Source organism: Lepus europaeus, chromosome 12 (assembly GCF_033115175.1).
Source record: "Lepus europaeus isolate LE1 chromosome 12, mLepTim1.pri, whole genome shotgun sequence".
In the NCBI taxonomy this organism is placed as follows: Eukaryota; Metazoa; Chordata; class Mammalia; order Lagomorpha; family Leporidae; genus Lepus; species Lepus europaeus.
In genome coordinates this window covers 6,927,037-6,945,566 of record NC_084838.1, presented here as the reverse complement: position 1 = coordinate 6,945,566, position 18,530 = coordinate 6,927,037, and the positions used below count along the sequence as shown (strand labels likewise).

General features: G+C 51.8%; 1 protein-coding gene across 1 annotated transcript in view; it reads left to right on the top strand.

Moving 5' to 3' along the window:
* GARNL3 (GTPase activating Rap/RanGAP domain like 3) overlaps positions 1-18,530 on the top strand; it is a 152,340-nt gene that overhangs the window by 47,405 nt on the left and 86,405 nt on the right. The window contains exon 3 of the mRNA XM_062208494.1: positions 7,377-7,451. Within this exon, the coding sequence (XP_062064478.1) occupies positions 7,377-7,451 (75 nt within the window). The remainder of the gene's footprint in view (positions 1-7,376; positions 7,452-18,530) is intronic.

The window sequence follows — 18,530 nt, the reverse complement described above, 5'->3', positions numbered from 1 at the left end:
TTAGCCTAGTGAGCCGCGGCGCTGGCCCAGATGTATATTTTTTAATTTCTGTTTTTTTTTTTTATGTTTTGAACACAGTTTTTCACTCAATTATATTAGGCTAAATGTGATCTATAGTTTTTTTCTCTTGTTTTTTCTATAGTTTTATAGAATTTTTTATGTGAAGGAATTCTGTAGTGCTTTTCAATCTTTCTTTCAAAATTAAGTCAGCATTTTAAAGTTCAGTGGACAGTTTTAAAAGGTACATATTCTGTGTACCTTAATAAATTTATTATGGTTATTAAATTGTGCTTATCCATTTTTTTTTTTGACAGGCTGAGTGGACAGTGAGAGAGAGAGAGAGAGACAGAGAGAAAGGTCTTCCTTTTTCCATTGGTTCACCCCAAAGTGGCCGCTACGGCCAGTGCATTGTGGCCAGTGCGCTGCGCCAATCCGAAGCCAGGAGCCAGGTGCTTCTCCTGGTCTCCCAAGGGATGCAGGGCCCAAGCACTTGGGCCATCCTCCACTGCCCTCCCCGGCCACAGCAGAGAGCTGGCCTGGAAGAGGGGCAACCGGGATAGAATCCGGCGCCCTGACCGGGACTAGAACCCGGGGTGCCGGCGCCGCAAGGCGGAGGATTAGCCTAGTGAGCCGCGGCGCTGGCCTGCACCCAGCAGATTTTAAGGCAGCTCAGGACCACGGCCTCCAGAGTAGGCAGGGCTGCATTTGTAAAGGCCTCTTTTCTGGACGCTTCTTCCTGGCGGAGAGGACACCCGCCCAGCGCCTGCAGCTTTGCTGGCCCTGGGGCTTGAAGGCCTCACCCCTCCACCCCCTCCACCCCCCCCCACCCCCCATCCCCGCTCTCTGCTTTCTTCCCCTTATTGAAGGCCCAGCGGCCTTCAACAGGCGGCGCTCTCCCCTGGCTCCCTGTCTCACCGCCGATTCCAGCACCCGGACTCGTTCCATTGATGACGAAATGTGTAGCCGGGGAACGAGCAGGGCCTATTTTCGCATAGTTTATTGGAAAAAGGGAAGAGACAGCCATTCCTACACCTGATGGAGCAGGCCGGCCTCTCAGTAAAGCCCGGAGAATGCAGTCTGCACTCAGACCGGGGTTTTATGGGCATGAGTGGGGGTCCCCGTTTCTTCTCCCCACTGCCTCTTCCGCAAAAGTGTGGGTGGAGGGGTTTCAGATGTGGAACTCCCCTACGCAAACCCCTCCGGACAGCACTGGCCATCAGGGTTCTCATCTATTGGAGGAGCGAATGACTCGCTCAGTCCAGAGATTAGAACCTCACTTCCCTGGTTCAGTGAATCGAAGACTCCTTGGGTGGGGAACGACAGACAAGAAGCTGGGCCCTGCTTCCAAGGCTTGTTTCCTCGTTCCTGGCACATACATTTGTTTTCTTTAAAAACTCTCATTTTCTTCGGCCCCTCTTACACACATAAGCTAATGTATACCGAGCTGCCTTAACACGGAGGGTAGCTGGCTGCAGGGCAATTTGTTATCCCTGGGTGCTCTGCCCGAAGACCACTTCCTAATGTCACCATCCATTCTTCTCTGCACTTTCTCCCAGCTCTGTTCTCTAAGATGTTGATAACCAACTTCCTGTATCCATCTTAAACTGAAATTCCCGTTTACTCTCTGGGGAGATTTTCTTCTCGGTATCTAGTTTTTGGTTCACTGTGGCCACTGGACTTCAGAATTCTGAGAGCTGATCACAGTTGTTCCATTTTTATAGATCCATTTTGCTCCCAAGTCATTACCATCATTTGAGATTTTCTAAGATTTCCTTGTGCTTTTTGTGGTGGGTCTGTTCCGTAGAACGTTTGTTCTGGTACTTCATGTCAGGTTCCACAGGTTAAATTAAGAACCTAATGTAAGGCCGCCACAAAACACACACAAACACCAGAGTAAGGGAACAGGTTTACTGGGGGAAACCTGACAGACCGGAGGGGAGGGGCAAAGAAGGAAAAAGAGAGAGAAGGATGGCCAGCACTGCGGCTCACTAGGCTAATCCTCCGCCTGCGGCGCCGGCACCCCAGATTCTAGTCCCGGTCGGGGCACTGAATTCTGTCCCGGTTGCTCTTCTTCCAGTCCAGCTCTCTGCTGTGGCCCAGGAGTGCAGTGGAGGATGCCCCAGGTCCTTGGGCCCTGCACCCGCATGGGAGACCTGGAAGAAGCACCTGGCTCCTGGCTTCAGATCAGCGCAGCGCGCTGGCCGTAGCAGCCACTTGGGGGGTGAACCAACAGAAGGAAGACCTTTCTCTCTGTCTCTCTATCTCTCTCTCTCTAACTCTGCCTGTACAAAAATAAATAAATAAATAAAAAGAGAGAGATAAGGAGAATGTAAGAGAGAGATCCAGAGAGACAGAGGCAGAGACAGAAACAGACTGGGAGAGAGATCAGGAGCCACAGAGAAAGAGAGCCACGTGTTCAGGAGTAGTTCCTTTTAAATCTTTGCTGGGGGGCAGGCAGGGAAGTAGGAGTATCCAATCCCATTAGGGTGGAGGTGAAAGTGGACACCGGTGGTTGGACCATGAGGTCTAGGGCCAAAGCCTACCATGCAACATGGCAACAGGGGCCAGGGCCTGTGATGGCGTCTGGGGTTGGATGGCGCCACATCATTTTACTAACACCTAGGATCAGTGGTTTTCCTGTGTTCTCCTTTATGGGTTGGATTAGTGCACAAATGCACGTCCAGCCAGGTATTCTAAGTGGATGGCAGCTCTGCGCCCACCCCGTTCAAGCACAGGACGGGCCCACAGTCTTCAGTGTGACATTTCATGGCCTCTGGTTATCAGTGTTCTGGCCAATGGGGAGGGGAAAGGAGAAAGGCACCACCCTTCTACAGGCCCGGGTCCCATAAATGCCCCCCAGGACTCTGGCCCCCTTGTAGGCAGAGAGAAGTGCGTCACGTGGCTGCCTTGGAGGCAGGATTACCCTGGAGAATGGCAAGAGTAGGTTTTGGTGGCAGCTGGAACTCTGCACCACGTAGGATGAATCGGGGAGAAGGCTTCTGGGTTGTGCAGTATTGGACATTTAGATGGGTTCTGCTACAGACTCTGTCATTCCTGAACCAAACCTTCCCACAAAGGAAGAGTGTCAGTTTATTTTATTTTATTTTTTTTTTGAGATTTTATTTTATTTATTTGAAAGAGTTACAGAAAGAGGTAGAGCCAGAGAGGTCTTCCATCTGCTGGTTCAGTCCCCAGATGGCTGCAATAGCCGGAGCTGCGCCGATCGGAAGCCAGGAGCCAGGAGCTTCTTCCAGGTCTCCCACGTGGGTGCAGGGTCCCAAGCATTTGGTCATTCTTCCACTGCTTTCCCAGGCCATAGCAGAGAGCTGGATCGGAAGTGGAGCAGCTGGGACTCAAACTGGCACCCATATGGGATGCTGGTGCTGCAGGCAGTGGCTTAACGCGCTACACCGCAGTGCCGGCCTCTTCTCCGGTTTTAATTGGCTGGATCAGAGCTGTGGACAGAACGATAGAAAGAGAACTGATGGAGTCAGCTGAGTCTCAGCTGTGTTGGAAAATGTGTTTCTGTGCTGTTTGTGTTTTCACCCCTGGGTTCAGTGTCTTCCTTCACATCAGCCGGTTTGCCAGGCACCAGCCACCACGGCCGCTGGAGTCAGCTGGAGGGCAGGGGAGGGCAGAGGATCTCCTTCCCACCCACTGCCCTTCCACCGACGCCAACCTCAGGCAGGCCCTGGTGTGTGAGGTCGGGGTATTAGTTAGAATCCATGAGGCTTAAGTCAGGCTTCACGTTGCCATGCCTTGGTACCTGGTGACTTTGGCTGTTTGGCCTGCCCTTCCCTTTGGTCCCTCCTTTGTGATAGATCTGGTAGAATCTCTTGGACACTTCTTGCACGAGAGATGAACTTTCTGTGTTTCCAGTGTTGGCACAGGTCTTTCCCCATGGTTAGATTTCTTTGGTCATTTGTGTAGGAATTTGGCATTCATCTATTGACATAGTTCTTATTTATAAATACTTAATGAAAGTTTATACCAAGTCCACTCTAGGGGGGCAGTGGTGAGGAAAAAAAAAAAACGTAGTCTCTGCCTTCATAGAGCTTACTGGGGAGTCAGGAGGGTGTCTAGGAAGAGAAGCAGGAACCTGGGACTCACTCCAAGAAAGGAAATCACCCCCTGTGAGTGCTCTGGAACCCTGACATGGGATCGTTTGCCCAGGCCGTGAGGTCAGGGACGGTATCTTGGAGCAGTGGGGACGTGGGGAAGGTGGGAGGGGAGCGCCTTCCAAGCCAGGGAGTCCCAGGTGTGTGTGCCCTCTGATGGGAAGAAATGGGGACTAGAGGGGGAACGGTTTTGCAGTTCACCAAAACCACTCGACAGCCAGAGCTGTGTGGAAAGTCTCAAGTGGCCCCTCACCTACCACCCCGAAAAAAGTATGACTGCCCGTGCCTGGCAGTGCTTGGCATATAGCGGCAGGCGGCAGATCTTCATGTTTTATTTTTAAAGATTTATTTATTTATTTGAAAAGCAGAGTTGCAGAGAGGCAGAGAGAGAGAGAGAGAGAGAGAAAACTTCCATCTGCTAGTTCACTCCCCAAATGGCTGCAACGGCCAGAGCTGGGCTGATCTGAAGCCAGGAGCCAGGAGCTTCTTCCTGGTCTCCCATGCAGGTGCAGGGGCCCAAGGACTTGGGCCATCTTCCACTGCTTTCCTAGGCCATAGCAGAGAGCTGGATTGGAAGTGGAGCAGCCAGGATTCGAATCGGCGCCCATATGGGATGCCACAGTGCAATCTCCTCTTTATGTTTTTTGTATCAATGAATGAGTGAGTGAATCACCGTGAGCTCCCCTCGTTGGGTCCTAGGTGAGGCTTGGTCTTAGGACTCTGTCTACCAAGCTCTAGTTAAGGGTGGCAAGTGAGAGGTGTATGTGGCCCCCTCTCTCTTTATGTACCTGTACCAGATGTTAGTAATTGGTCGCAGTACTCTTTTCTTGCCAAGTCCAGATGCTTCTCCTAAAGCCCTTGAGACAGCCTATACCAATAACCCTCAGCTAGAAGCCTATTTACCGCTCCCTCTGTCAGACAGCAGGTAGGAGCCCACAGACACTGAGTCCTCTCTACTTCCTGTGTAAATGGCAGTGACCCCAGGAGACCTACATTTGTCTTACACTGCAGAATTGACCTCTGTGAAGTCAGAGCTGGTCCACAGGGTCACCCTCATATTCACATCACCTGCAGAGTTCAGGGGTCCTCGGGTCACCCTCAGGCTCAACAGTGTTCTAGAAAGACTCACAGAACCCTCCAAAAGCTCTTAATCTCATTTATGGTTTATTGCAGGGAAAAGGCACAGGTTAAAATCAGCCGAAGGCAGAGACCCGTGGGACAGCACCCAGGAGAGTTCCAAATACGGAGCTTCTGGTCGTCCTCTCCCGGTAGGGTCATGGGCAGCACCTGATGCCTCCTGGCAATGACGTGTGTGTTGAGAACCAGAGCGCACCTGAGTCGTGGTGTAGTTTTTAGGAGGGCGTGGTCACGTGGACATGGTTGGCCATCCTTGGGGCTGACCTCAGCCTCCAGAGCTAGAGCTGACTCCAGGTGACCCGAAGCCCCACCATAAATCATGTGTTATTGTCCAGCAGGGTTCCCAGGTCCTAAGTAAACAGATACTCACACAGGGCATCCCCCCGGGCGTGGAGGTCTCCTCCCAGGAGCCGAGGGCGAAGGCCAGGGCCCTCTGTGGACAAAGGGAAATCTGTACTGCTCAGCCTCTGTGGGCCATCCTTGGTTTATGGGCATTGGAGTGCTCTTACGTCATCAGTAGCTAAACACAGACACAAATCTTTATTTGTTTTGAGAAAGCATTTTTCAGGTTAAAGATTAGGTGTGAAAACTGACCTTATTGCCAACATTCCCCGGAGGACGGTCGGGTAGGGCGGTGGCTAGAGGGGGTGATGGATGTCTGGAGTCGGATTGCTTTGGCCCGCCTCATCACAGTCCTCCCCGACGTTAGCCTTCACGTGACCTTGGCTGCTGACTTCACATCCCCCCCCCCCCCCGCGGTTTGCTCCTTCGTACATGAGGAAGCTAACAGTGCCTGCCTTGTGTTGTTCTTATTAGAATTAAACGAGACACGGCCTGTTAGAGGCAGAGGAGCGCACGGCACACAGAAGCACCCCATAAATCCCAGATACTACTATTATACTTGCTATGGGGGGAAAATCATGAATCTTTTAAAAATAATTTTCCTTGGGAAAATCTGTGAGAGTTATTTTCCTGAAAACCGTCCGTGTATTTCCACACCCGTGTATCTCTTAAACACCAGCGACAGTCTGAGATAACAACCTTCCCTGAGAACTTGCATCTCTGTCTCACTGTGAGCCTTAAGCTAGAGCCATGAGAAGCGGCCCCGGGGCAAGGTGCTTTAGTGAGTCCGGGATGTGGAAACCGTTGGCAGATCTACAAATTGTGGGTGGATTCAAATGTCAAGAAAGAAAGATGTCATTTTCCCAAGTTGCTACTAAATCGAGAAGGGGAGAAAGAGGTGGAAGTTGAGTCGGTATCTTCAGTACCAGTGGTGCCAAGCCCCGGTTTCCGTTCCACTTCTCTCTTCCTAGCACGAGCCCTGGAAGGCCGTCTGTTTGCAAGCCTCGCGTTGCCAGAGCTCCCCTTGCAAGGACTAATTGGCCTTTGGGAAGCTATTTAAAACCAGATGAAGCACGCAGGCTTTCTCTGATGTTGGGGAAGCCTTGAGTTCACGCCAGCCACTGATTGTTCTTTGGGCCGTCCCGTGAAGGCAGCCGGACTGGGGACTTGGCTCTCAGCTCTGCCATCTGTGAGCTGCCGCCTGTCCACATGTGTTGCATTATGAAGATTCTCTTTCTGGAGGGCATTGCCTTCGTGTTTTCCAGTATGGGGATGTATTCAGATTTAGATCTGATGCTCCCGTTTCCACTCTTAAAGATTGAGTGCTCCTTCCTCTTGGGCACCTATAGACTATGGAGCCCAGCTCGGGGGACTGAGCTTTAAAAGGACGGTTAACGGGGCCCACGTTGTCCTTGCCGTGCTGCCTCAGCGTCCAATCCAGCTTCCTGCTAGTGCACCTGGGAAGGCGGTGGATGGTGGCCCAAGTGCTTGGGTCCCTGCCACCCACGTGGGAGACTAGGACGGAGTTCCTGGCTTCTGGCTTTGGCCTGGCCCAGTCCCAGATGTTGTGAGCATTTGGGGAGTGAACCAGTGAATAAATAAACTTTAAAAAAAATAAGCAAATAGATAAAAGGCTTGTTGGCTTGTTAGCTTGTAGGCTGAGCCCTCTAGCTCGTGTTGTCGGATGTTTGATCGCTCCCTCATGGCTGGCCACATCCAGGCAGAGGGAGCATGGCTCCTGCTGGCCCTGCTGCCTAACTGAATGTTTTCTTCTTCTAGCTCATTTCCAGTGATGCCGACGGAGCCATCCAGAGGGCCGGGAGGTTCCGGGTGGAGAATGGCTCCTCAGATGAGGTAAGGACGCCTCCCCCGTGCCTGTGAGAGTGTGACACGTGTGACACAGCCGTGAGCAGCCGGTGAGCCTCGTGCCCGAGCGGCGCTCTGGAGGGGGTGAACGGAGCCTCCCGGCACTGTGCTGGGAGCCGGCGGGAAAGGGGAAGGCCATGACTGTGGCCCGGAGGATGGTGAACAGGGGGACACACACCCTCTCGAGGTGGACCCCACGCTGTTCTGCCAGCGATGGAGCAGAGAGAACCTCAGTGTCCTTTATGAATGGCCCCCGTACAAGCAGTGCCAGGGCCCAGGAGGGCGAGGCAAGAAAGTTAGTGCAACTGAAAAATGCCACCTTCCTTCAGAGAAGACAGAGGGAAGAGGCCCTCGCTGTCTACACCTCCTGGCCCCCAGCCCTCTTTCTGGGCCCTCCAAGTCTTCCTTGCTGCAGGCCCCAGGGGCTCACCTTGCTTTTCTATCCTCTGTCCTCTTTAGAACTGTCACTGTCTGCCCTGTCTCTTGGGTTCTGCCCCCAAAAGCTCAGGGTACACTGAGCTCCCCAAGTTTCCCTTCTGCTCTTTGGGAAGGTAGTTCGCCCCGTGCCCGAGCACCCCCAGCTGTCTGCACCTCCCTCTCGCCGCCTGAACAGTAGAAACTGTGCCGGGGTCACTGGCAGGATCCCGTGGGCTGAGCTGGTAAAGCTCTTGGTGCGGTGCCTAGCCGGGAGTGAGCAGCCTGTAGCGTCAGCAGTGTGAGCGCTAACGGTTCTGGCTGTGGCTGTTGTCATCACTGCATATCGCCGGCGCTGCTCCCCGACCGCCGCCTAGGGCAGGTCCTTGGTACAGGGCTCTGGGTGGCACTGGGAGGCCCCAGCGTTTGGGAGCTCATTGCTCACCTTCACCTTAGCCTTAGCTCAGCACCCGCTCACCCAGACACGATGCCCTCACGTTGCTGTGTCCCATCTTGGGCTGGGTCCTGAACACGTGCCCACTCTTCCAGAACCATGGCAGCTGGCCCAGGTAGAAGGAACACCCAGGGAAGCTGGCTCCTGCGGCTTGGAACCAGCCCTCCCCAAGTGGCCCAGCTCCTGAAACGAGGCAGTCATCACCACACCAGGCCCCACCTGTGGCCCAGGAGCCAGGCCAGGAGCAGGAGCCGAGGAGTCTTGTTCCCCTGCAAGAAAGCCATGCTGAGGTGCTGCGTTGAGAACCCAAGTACCAGAGCCCCCAGAGACAGCTGTGCCTGAAGGCCTCCTTCAGCAGAACTTGAGCCCAGTCTGAAGTAATGAAACAGCACTGGGCTGTCCTCACCCTGCAGAAACACAGCTCTGGCCCCTCCCAGGGCCAGCGCCTGGAGGAAGTACACACACACATACACACACACACACCTGGAGGAAACACACACACACACACACCTGGAGGAAATACACACACACACACACACCTTACCCTCTGTCCCCACCCAGGAACACAGCTCTGGCCCCTCCCAGGGCCAGCGCCTGGAGGAAGTACACATACACATACACACACACACACCTGGAGGAAACACACACACACACACACACCTGGAGGAAACACACACACACACACACACCTGGAGGAAGTACACACACAAACACACACCTGGAGGAAACACACACACACACACCTCACCCTACAGAAACACAGCTCTGGTCCCTCCCAGGACCAGCGCCTGGAGGAAGTACACACACACATACACACACATACACACACACACCTGGAGGAAACACACACACACATACACACACCTGGAGGACACACACACACACACCTGGAGGAAATACACACACACACACACCTGGAGGACATACACACACACCTCACCCTACAGAAACACAGCTCTGGTCCCTCCCAGGGCCAGCGCCTGGAGGAAGTACACACACAAACACACACAAACACCTGGAGGAAACACACACACATACACACACCTGGAGGACATACACACACGCACACACACCTGGAGGAAATATACACACACATACACACACCTTACCCTCTGTCCCCACCCAGGAACACAGCTCTGGCCCTGCCCAGGGCCAGCGCCTAGAGGAAATACACACACACACACACATACACACACCTGGAGGACATACACACACATCTCACCCTACAGAAACCCAACTCTGGCCCCTCCCAGGACCAGTGCCAGGAGGAAACACACACACACACACACACACACACCTGGAGGAAATACACACACACACCTCACCCTCTGGCCCCACCCAGGAACACAGCTCCGGCCCCGCCCAGGGCCAGCGCCTAGAGGAAATACACACACACACACACACACCCCTGGAGGACATACACACACACAGGAGGACATACACACACACACCTGGAGGACATACACACACACACAGGAGGACATACACACACACACACCTGGAGGAAATACACACACACACACGGAGGAAATACACACACACACAGGAGGACACACACACAGGAGGACATACACACACACACACCTGGAGGACACACACACACAGGAGGACATACACACACACACACCTGGAGGAAATACACACACACACCTCACCCTCTGGCCCCACCCAGGAACACAGCTCCGGCCCCGCCCAGGGCCAGCGCCTAGAGGAAATACACACACACACACACACACACCTGGAGGACATACACACACACACAGGAGGACATACACACACACACACCTGGAGGACATACACACACACACAGGAGGACATACACACACACACCTGGAGGAAATACACACACACACACACGGAGGAAATACACACACACACAGGAGGACACACACACACACACCTGGAGGACACACACACAGGAGGACATACACACACACACACCTGGAGGAAATACACACACACACACACGGAGGAAATACACACACACACACGTGGAGGAAATACACACACACACAGGAGGACACACACAGGAGGACATACACACACACACAGGAGGACACACACACAGGAGGACATACACACACACACACCTGGAGGACACACACACACAGGAGGAGACACACACACACACCTGGAGGACACACACAGGAGGACATACACACACACACAGGAGGACACACACACAGGAGGACATACACACACACACACCTGGAGGACACACACACACAGGAGGAGACACACACACACACCTGGAGGACACACACACAGGAGGACATACACACACACACAGGAGGACACACACACAGGAGGACATACACACACACACACACAGGAAGGATGCAAACAGCCTGCCTGTGGAACCAGGCTCAGCAGACAGCGCAGTCATCAGTGCTCACCTGGCTGTGTCACCTGGGGCTGCCGGACACTGGAGGGCAGGGTCTCAACGTCTCCTGTGCACTGGCTCTGGTCAGACTGCTGGGGTCCCCCGTGGCTCTGCAGCCCCCAGCCGCGTGGCCCCAAGCTCCCCGCTTGCCATGTTGGGAGCCATTTGGTGCAATCATTGACTGCACAGATTGCCATGGTCTGCTGTGTTCAAAACACCGTCCTGTTTCAGATTTCTCCCAGGAAATAGCATGTCCCGGGCCAAATGTTTTTACAGATTTGGGTTCCACAAAGCTGCTGAGAACGAGAGCTCAGCTGGACCCCTTGGCTGTGTTTGATGTGGGTGGTCTTCAGTTTCAAGCCTCTGGCCAGTGTTACTGCTCAACCCAATAAAGGCTCAGACGAGCACCTGACACCGAGAGGGGGAAAGCAAAGAGGCTTCCTCTGAGGGAGGTACAGTAGTTGACTCAGTCTAGCGGCTTACAGTTGTTCAGACCACGAACAAATTGCATAGCAGTTTCATGACTTGGCTATCTTTTTATTGTTGAATTATAAATGTTCTTTATTTATTCTCATCATATATATTATTTGCAAAACTTTTCTCCTATTCCTTGGATTGTCTTTTCACTCTCTTGACTGTGTCCTTTGAAGCACTGAAATTTTTAAATTTGAGGATGGCCAGTTGGTCTGTATTTTCTTTTGTTGCTTGTGCTTTCATGACTAAAAAACCATTGCCTTAATCCAAGATTGCACAGTCACTTCTTACAGTTGACTCTTCCAAACTTTGCTTTTTATCTTCTTAAACCTTTATTATAGTTCCTCGGTGATTGATATTCCTAATATATGAAGTTTTCTGTTTGGTTTATTTCCTCCTGGCGTCTGCTTGTGATGTAATATGTTCCTTCCTGTCTTTTGCTGCCTGATGGTGTGCTGTTTGTCGTTCTCGGAAATTAATTTTTGGGAACAATATGAGGCCGAAGATGAGTTGCCCTTTGGAAGGAAGGATTTATGTTTGCTTATACCAGACCCCTGTAAAGTGAATTCCCAACTTGAAGCCTTTTACACTAACCCGGGGAATACAGGCTGGAGCTGACCTGTGGGCACCGCCCCGCAGAGACCCTCCCCAGGCAGCTCCGCGGCCACACAGCAGCCTTCCTTGCGGTCTTGGTGGTAGAGGTGGTTTCTTTAGTTCACTCTTCCTTGAGCAGGTAGCCCTTTGGGATCCCAGCATACCGTGGGGTAGTCTCCTGCTGGCCTGCTTCACCGGGCTAGGGATTGGATTCTTGGCCCTCTTGCCCCATGAGCTCAGCACAAATCTCGTTCAGTTTTGCTAGGGCTGACAAATACCCTCAAGCCAAAAAAAAGGGGGGTGGCTTCTGGGTTGCACTTACCTCTCTGGGGTCTCTGCCTTTCAGTTTTGGTTGTGAAGTCCTTATTCTCCGGTAAGTGCTCCAAAACTTTTAGGGAGATGATTTTAATATTTTCCTGGTACTTAGAGTGCTTTTCAGAGGAAGAATGAGTCTGAATACTATAGTGCATCATTGCTACAAAGTAAGAAGCATAAGTTGTATCGGGAGTGTCTTTCATGTAATATGAGAAACTAATCATTCAGTGTGCACTCACAGGGTCATTGCTCAGTGCCGCTGGACTGAGCACTGGGCGCAGGGGTGAATGAGAGCGCTGAGGTCGCTGCCCTTGTGGGCTTAGAAACTGGAAGGGAGAGTGGCCAGTCGTAACCCAAACACATGGGGAGGTTGCACATGTGGGCGAGTCCTGTAGAGAAACAGCGTACCGTCGCGTGGAGTGTGGCCGGCAGAGGCCACCTTCAGGTAAGGCGGTCAGACAAGGCTTTCCCAGGGATGTCGCAGGAAGGCCAAGCCTCCAAGCAGTGCTCCTCGGCCCATCCGTGGTGAAGGCCCTGCTTTGATTTGTTGAAGAGCCCCCTGTGACCTACCCTGCTTGACTAGTGCACAGCAGCCACCTTATGCCACTCAGCAGGGAATTCAGTAACCCCCCGTTGGCACTGGACTCTGTTGAACGAGATGAACCCACTGAGCACGTATTCCAATGACACAGTGAGATCACTTTGCTATAGAACTTGCTAAATGCCTTCTCTCCATTCCCATACACTTGGTCATGGGCTGGTACACAGGTTGCCAGTCAGCTCTGTTAGCATGGACCTAGGGTTCGTTAGGCCATTCTCTATCCAACACATAGACCCACTCAGCGACTTTACCCAGGGTCAGTGGATCTTTCCCTGCCCAAACATCTCTCTGGTCATGGGAAACTTGCTACTTTTTGATCAGTTTTCTTCCTTGCTGACACCAACCAGTTCTGACCCAACTGAGTGTCCCGTAGTTCAACTTGGTTTCAACACCAACTACCTGGAGTTAGCGGCACACTGCCGAGGTTTAAGGACTCGGTCCCACAAGCCTGTTCTCACTTCAGAAGGAGCCAGATTCCTGTCTGACTGGGTACAAAATCAGATTCCCACAAGCCCTCCTCCTGAGGTTCCCCAGCTTGCTAAAATGACTCACAGAACTCAAAAATGGTTTGCTTACTATTACTGATTTACTCTAAAGGACACAACTCAGGAACGGCCAAATGGAAGAGATGCATAGGGCAAGGCATGGGGTTGGGATAGCACGGAGCTTCCACACCTTCTCGGGACACGCCAGCTTCGACTTCCCCACAACTCAACCTGCTCACCAACCTGGGAGAGCCTTCTGGTTTAGGGGTTTCCGGAGATTCCACCAGGTAGGCGTGACTGATCACATCGTTGGCCACTGAGAGCTGACTCGATCTCCAGCCCCTCTCCTCTCTCTTGAGGTTGAGGGTAGGGCTGGAAACTCCAAAGATTCTACCCAAGGCTTGATCTTTTTGGGAGCCCACCCGCATCCTGAAGCTACCTGGGGGTTCTCCCAAGGCATTCCTATCACCGTTGTCACCCAGGATAGCCCTAGGGTTTGGGGCACTGTACGCCAGGAACCAGGGACAAAGATCAAGTCAATATTTCCCCTCCTACCAGATCTCTCAGGCAGCTCATTCCATCGCCTCATTGCTAGAAGCTTCTTATTGAACAGCATTATATTCCATTTGGAGTTGCTGCTTCCGTCCTCCGTAGCCTGTGGGCCAAGGCTCAGCACTCCAGCGTGACAGGCCTCAGGCTCTGGAGGACATCATCGGTTTCCTCCTGAGTCAAGGACTCGGTTCCACCGTCTGCGCCCTCAGTGCTGTCCCTTGGATACACAGAGGTCTCCAGTAGAACACGTGGCTCTGGTGGCTGCATCAGCCGCAGGGCAGGGCGGGCCCTTCCTCTTCCTTACTGTAGACTCTCCACCTCTTTCTGTAAATCCTGACACTCACGATGAGCCCCCAGCATGCAGCCTCCCACCACTCTAGACGTTTTCATGTGTGTAGCCGTCCTGCTGTGAGGCAGCATAGTGGTGTAGCAGAGACCGCCTTAGACTCAGACAGCCCCAGCAGTTCCTGCTCAGGGTCTCCGAGCCTCAGTTTCCTGATGGACGAAAAGGTTGGCGAAGCCTGCTGTGCAGCGCCTGGCCTTTCCCATCCTGTCCTTGAGCGAATTGTGTTTTGTACCTAAGTGTAGCACTGTGCATTGTGCGCGTTAACTTTGATCTCATTAGTGTGTCCCATAATTGCTCGTTGTCAAGAGTTCTTGGTGACATCTTGATTCTGTCACCTGTCCCCTTAGCTAACCCACTGAGCAGCTTTATGTTAAGAATCCGATGTGCTTGTCTTGCCATCTGCGTGCTCATCCAGATTATTAATTAGAGTAAGTGTGACCCCTAGGTGCATCCCCAGGGCTCTCCCTTCCAATTCACTTGCATGTATCAGTCAGTAGGTGGTGGCACAGAAGGGACAATCTTCTAGCTTTCACCAATCTGTCTACTTTAGCATAGGGAGAATTCTCTCATACATTGCTGGGGGGTGTGTAAATTAGTATAATCTTTTGGGAGAGCAATTAGCGGTAATTAAAAATGTGTGTAGCATTTGGCCAGCAGTTCTATTACTAGGACGTACATCATAGCATGAGTAAAAATAGGGAGGAAAAAAAGCAAAACAAGAAACAGCCTCAGTTTCTACCAGTGAGGAGTGATATTACTCCTCTAGAGTGCATCAAAATGGTGAAATATGTAGTAACTTTTAGAATGGATGAGGCAGGGGTATATGTACACCACAGAGAAATATTTAAGGTCCAGTGTGAGACATAAAAGCAAGTTCCACGAGGATTTGTGTACTATCACTCTGTTTGTTAGTATGCAGGAAAATTTTCAGAGACCGAGAACTTGATAGAAATCCCTCCTGCTTAGAGAGGGAAATGAGGGCAGAGTTGGAGGCTCTCAGCTTGGCACTAATGCTGCTCTACAGCACCTGCATTCAAAGAAGTGTTTAACTTTTCAAAAAAGAATCTATGTAGTCGTTAAGAACAAAGTGAATCTATAGGTACCGACCCAAAGTAGTCACAAGGTGTTCTCTTTAGCGGAAAAACACAAGTATCAATGTGATACCGACATGACTATCCCATTTATGAAAACAAATAATGTGTGTGTATACACATACATATATATAAACAGAGAGAGAGAGAATCTATAGGTATGTTAATGTGTGGTATGTGTGTATATGTATAAAGTAAACACATCTTTGCTGATGCATATAAAAGATCTGAGACTAGCCAAATGGATCCAGTAGCATGGTTATTATTACAGGGGGAAGAAGTGGACTGGGGCATGGACGATGGGAAAAAAAAAATACTTTAATTTTTTTGAGTGGCTTCACTTTTTTACAACCAGCTTATATTTAGATTTAGATTTGTAATCCAAAGCTTTGTGGTTTATTTGTTTAATCTACCTTTCCTGCTGCCTGCGTTATCTCAGCAGTGTACCCTGGGAACCAACGTGAAATCAATCAAACGCATCCCCTCCTTGCTGAACTCACTCTGAAAGACAGCGAAGCCAGGGGCAACTTCTAAACCTGCGCTCTCGTCTGTAGTCTGAGCGTCTGCATTGGGTGGCTTCCCTCTTGTCAAATATTTGAGAACACTCAAGTAAAATCAGGATGTTATACGTGCATTCTTAGCTAAAATTCTCCTCAGAACACCCCAGCCTGGCTCAGCCTTCCTCCTTCATAGCCTACAGGTACAAATGGGGTAGGAGCAGGCCACCTGCAAGCTAGGTTTATAGCGGTTAAGATGCCCACATCCCATGTTGGAGAACCCGGGTTCAATACCTGGCTCCAACTCCTGATTTCACCTTCCTGCCACTGCAGATCCTGGGAGACAGTGGTGATGGTTCAGGAAATTGGGTTCCTGCCACCCACATGTGATAGATACCTAGACTGAGTTCCAGGCTGGGATTAGAGTCCCGCCTCCCAGCTTCCACCCTGCCCAGTTCCAGCCATTGTGGGTATTTGGGGAGTGAACCAGCAAATGGAAACTCTCTATCCCTTTCTCTGTCTCTGTCTGCACCCCCAACGAATGAATAAATAAATAAGTTTTTAAAAAGCAATGGAGGCCGGCGCCGCGGCTCACTAGGCTAATCCTCCACCTTGCGGCGCCGGCACACCGGGTTCTAGTCCCGGTCGGGGCACCGATCCTGTCCCGGTTGCCCCTCTTCCAGGCCAGCTCTCTGCTGTGGCCAGGGAGTGCAGTGGAGGATGGCCCAAGTGTTTGGGCTCTGCACCCCAGGGGAGGCCAGGATAAGCACCTGGTTCCTGCCATCGGAACAGCGCGGTGCGCCGGCCGCAGCGCGCCAGCCGCGGCGGTCATTGGAGGGTGAACCAACGGCAAAAGGAAGACCTTTCTCTCTGTCTCTCTCTCTCTCACTGTCCACTCTGCCTGTCAAAAATAAAAAAAAAAAAAAGCAATGGAGGCAGCCAGAAGCTTTAGTGGCTTTGGAATTTGGTGCAGAAATGCTTCAGGAGTTCTCCGTGCCAGCACTCACCACACATGTGGACAAGGGCAGCATGCATGTCCGCAGCTCGGGGACAGTTCAAGTTCAAGTTCATTACCCGCCCCCAGCATACCTTCTGGCAAATGTTGAATTAAAAGGGCGTGGAATAAGTGTGGGTGCTTCAATGATAAACTTCAGTTATCTGGGAAACGGACCCATCAGAATATGTCCTCCTCGTTTTCCTGTTGATGTCAAATGCGGAACGTGTTCCCGTTTCATTATCACCCTAAATTGTTGTAGATGCAGTTGCTGTGTACACAGCTCTGAAGTCCTTTGTAAAGCAGGTCATACTTAAAGCAGCCAGGCTTTATTGCAAATTAAAGCCATGATCGGGTACCGATATACTCACTCCAGAACAGTGAAATAAAAAGGACTGAAATGCTGAGTTTTGTCAGAGGTTGTGGGCCTGCTAGAATTCTCATCTGTGTTGCTGGTAGGCAGCCTCTTCAGGAAACTGTCAGTGTCTATGAAGGCTGAACGTGTGCATCTGTGGTGTCCCAAGATGTGACCCAACAGAGAGGAGGGCTGTGTGTGACGAAAGACCAACCCAGGAATGTCCATGTCGGCTCTCCCCTGAGTAGCCAAAAACTGGCAACAGTCCGCACGTCCATCAGCTGGAGTAGGAGTACACAAGACCCCAGCTCAGACGAGTCCGCACAAGAGGATTTGCTTTTTTTTTTTTTTTTTTTTTTTTTTTTTTTTTTGACAGGCAGAGTGGACAGTGAGAGAGAGACAGAGAGAAAGGTCTTCTTTTGCCGTTGGTTCACCCTCCAATGGCCGCTGCGGCAGGTGCATCGTGCTGATCTGATGGCAGGAGCCAGGTGCTTCTCCTGGTCTCCCATGGGATGCAGGGTCCAAGCACTTGGGCCATCCTCCACTGCACTCCCGGGCCACAGCAGAGAGCTGGCCTGGAAGAGGGGCAACCGGGACAGAATCCGGCACCCCAACCGGGACTAGAACCCTAGAAAAGCAGCAGAGGATGGCCCAAGTGTGTGGGCCCTGCCACCCACGTGGGAGACTTGGATGAAGCTCCTGACTCCTGGCTTCAGCCTGGCATAGTGCTGGCCATTGTGGCCACCTGGGGAGTGAACCAGCAGATGGAAGATCTCTCTTTCTCCATCTCTTTCTCTCTTTCATACTCTCTCTCTCTCTCCCATCGTTCCCTCTCTCCCTCTCTTCCTCTCTGGAACTCTGACTTTCAAATCAATTAATACATCTTTAAAGAAAGTACAGATTCTAGATCCCACCCCCAGAGGTCCTGAGGAGGGGCTCTACAATGCGTCCAAGACTGTGTGTTTCAACAAATTTGAGAAGCACTGAGCTAGGGTCTGGCTCTGCCCGCTGAAATGGGCCTGTCTGTGCTTTGCAAGTCTTGGAGGCCAGAGGCTTCCATGTGCTGGTAACATAATAGCTTCCTCTCGGGCTCTGAGGAAGCTTTCTAAGATCCAGTGCCTTGGAACTATAACAGCAACAGCCATGGAGTCTGATGCAAAGGCCAGCTTCCTGGGTGGACTCTGCCAGTGTGTGGCCAGCAGATGCCTGAGGCTGGCTGACGGGCCTCAGGGTGGAGCCAGAGCCGCAGGCCGCCTGGTGTCTTGGACCAGGAGTACTGCTGGGGGCTCATGGTTATCATCTTTAAAGACAATGGATCATGCAGAATTCCTGAAGGGACAAAATCCTAGGATTTGCTCCTCTGGAGTCCCAGCAGAAGGTCACAGCTCAGAGGCAACACCTGGGACCCGTGATAAAAGTCACCATCCCTAGTGGAGCAGGTGGGGATCTTGAATCAGCTGAGGACAAGCCGTCCCCGTGCCGACCTCCTGACCAAGCGGGCCGCTCTGAATC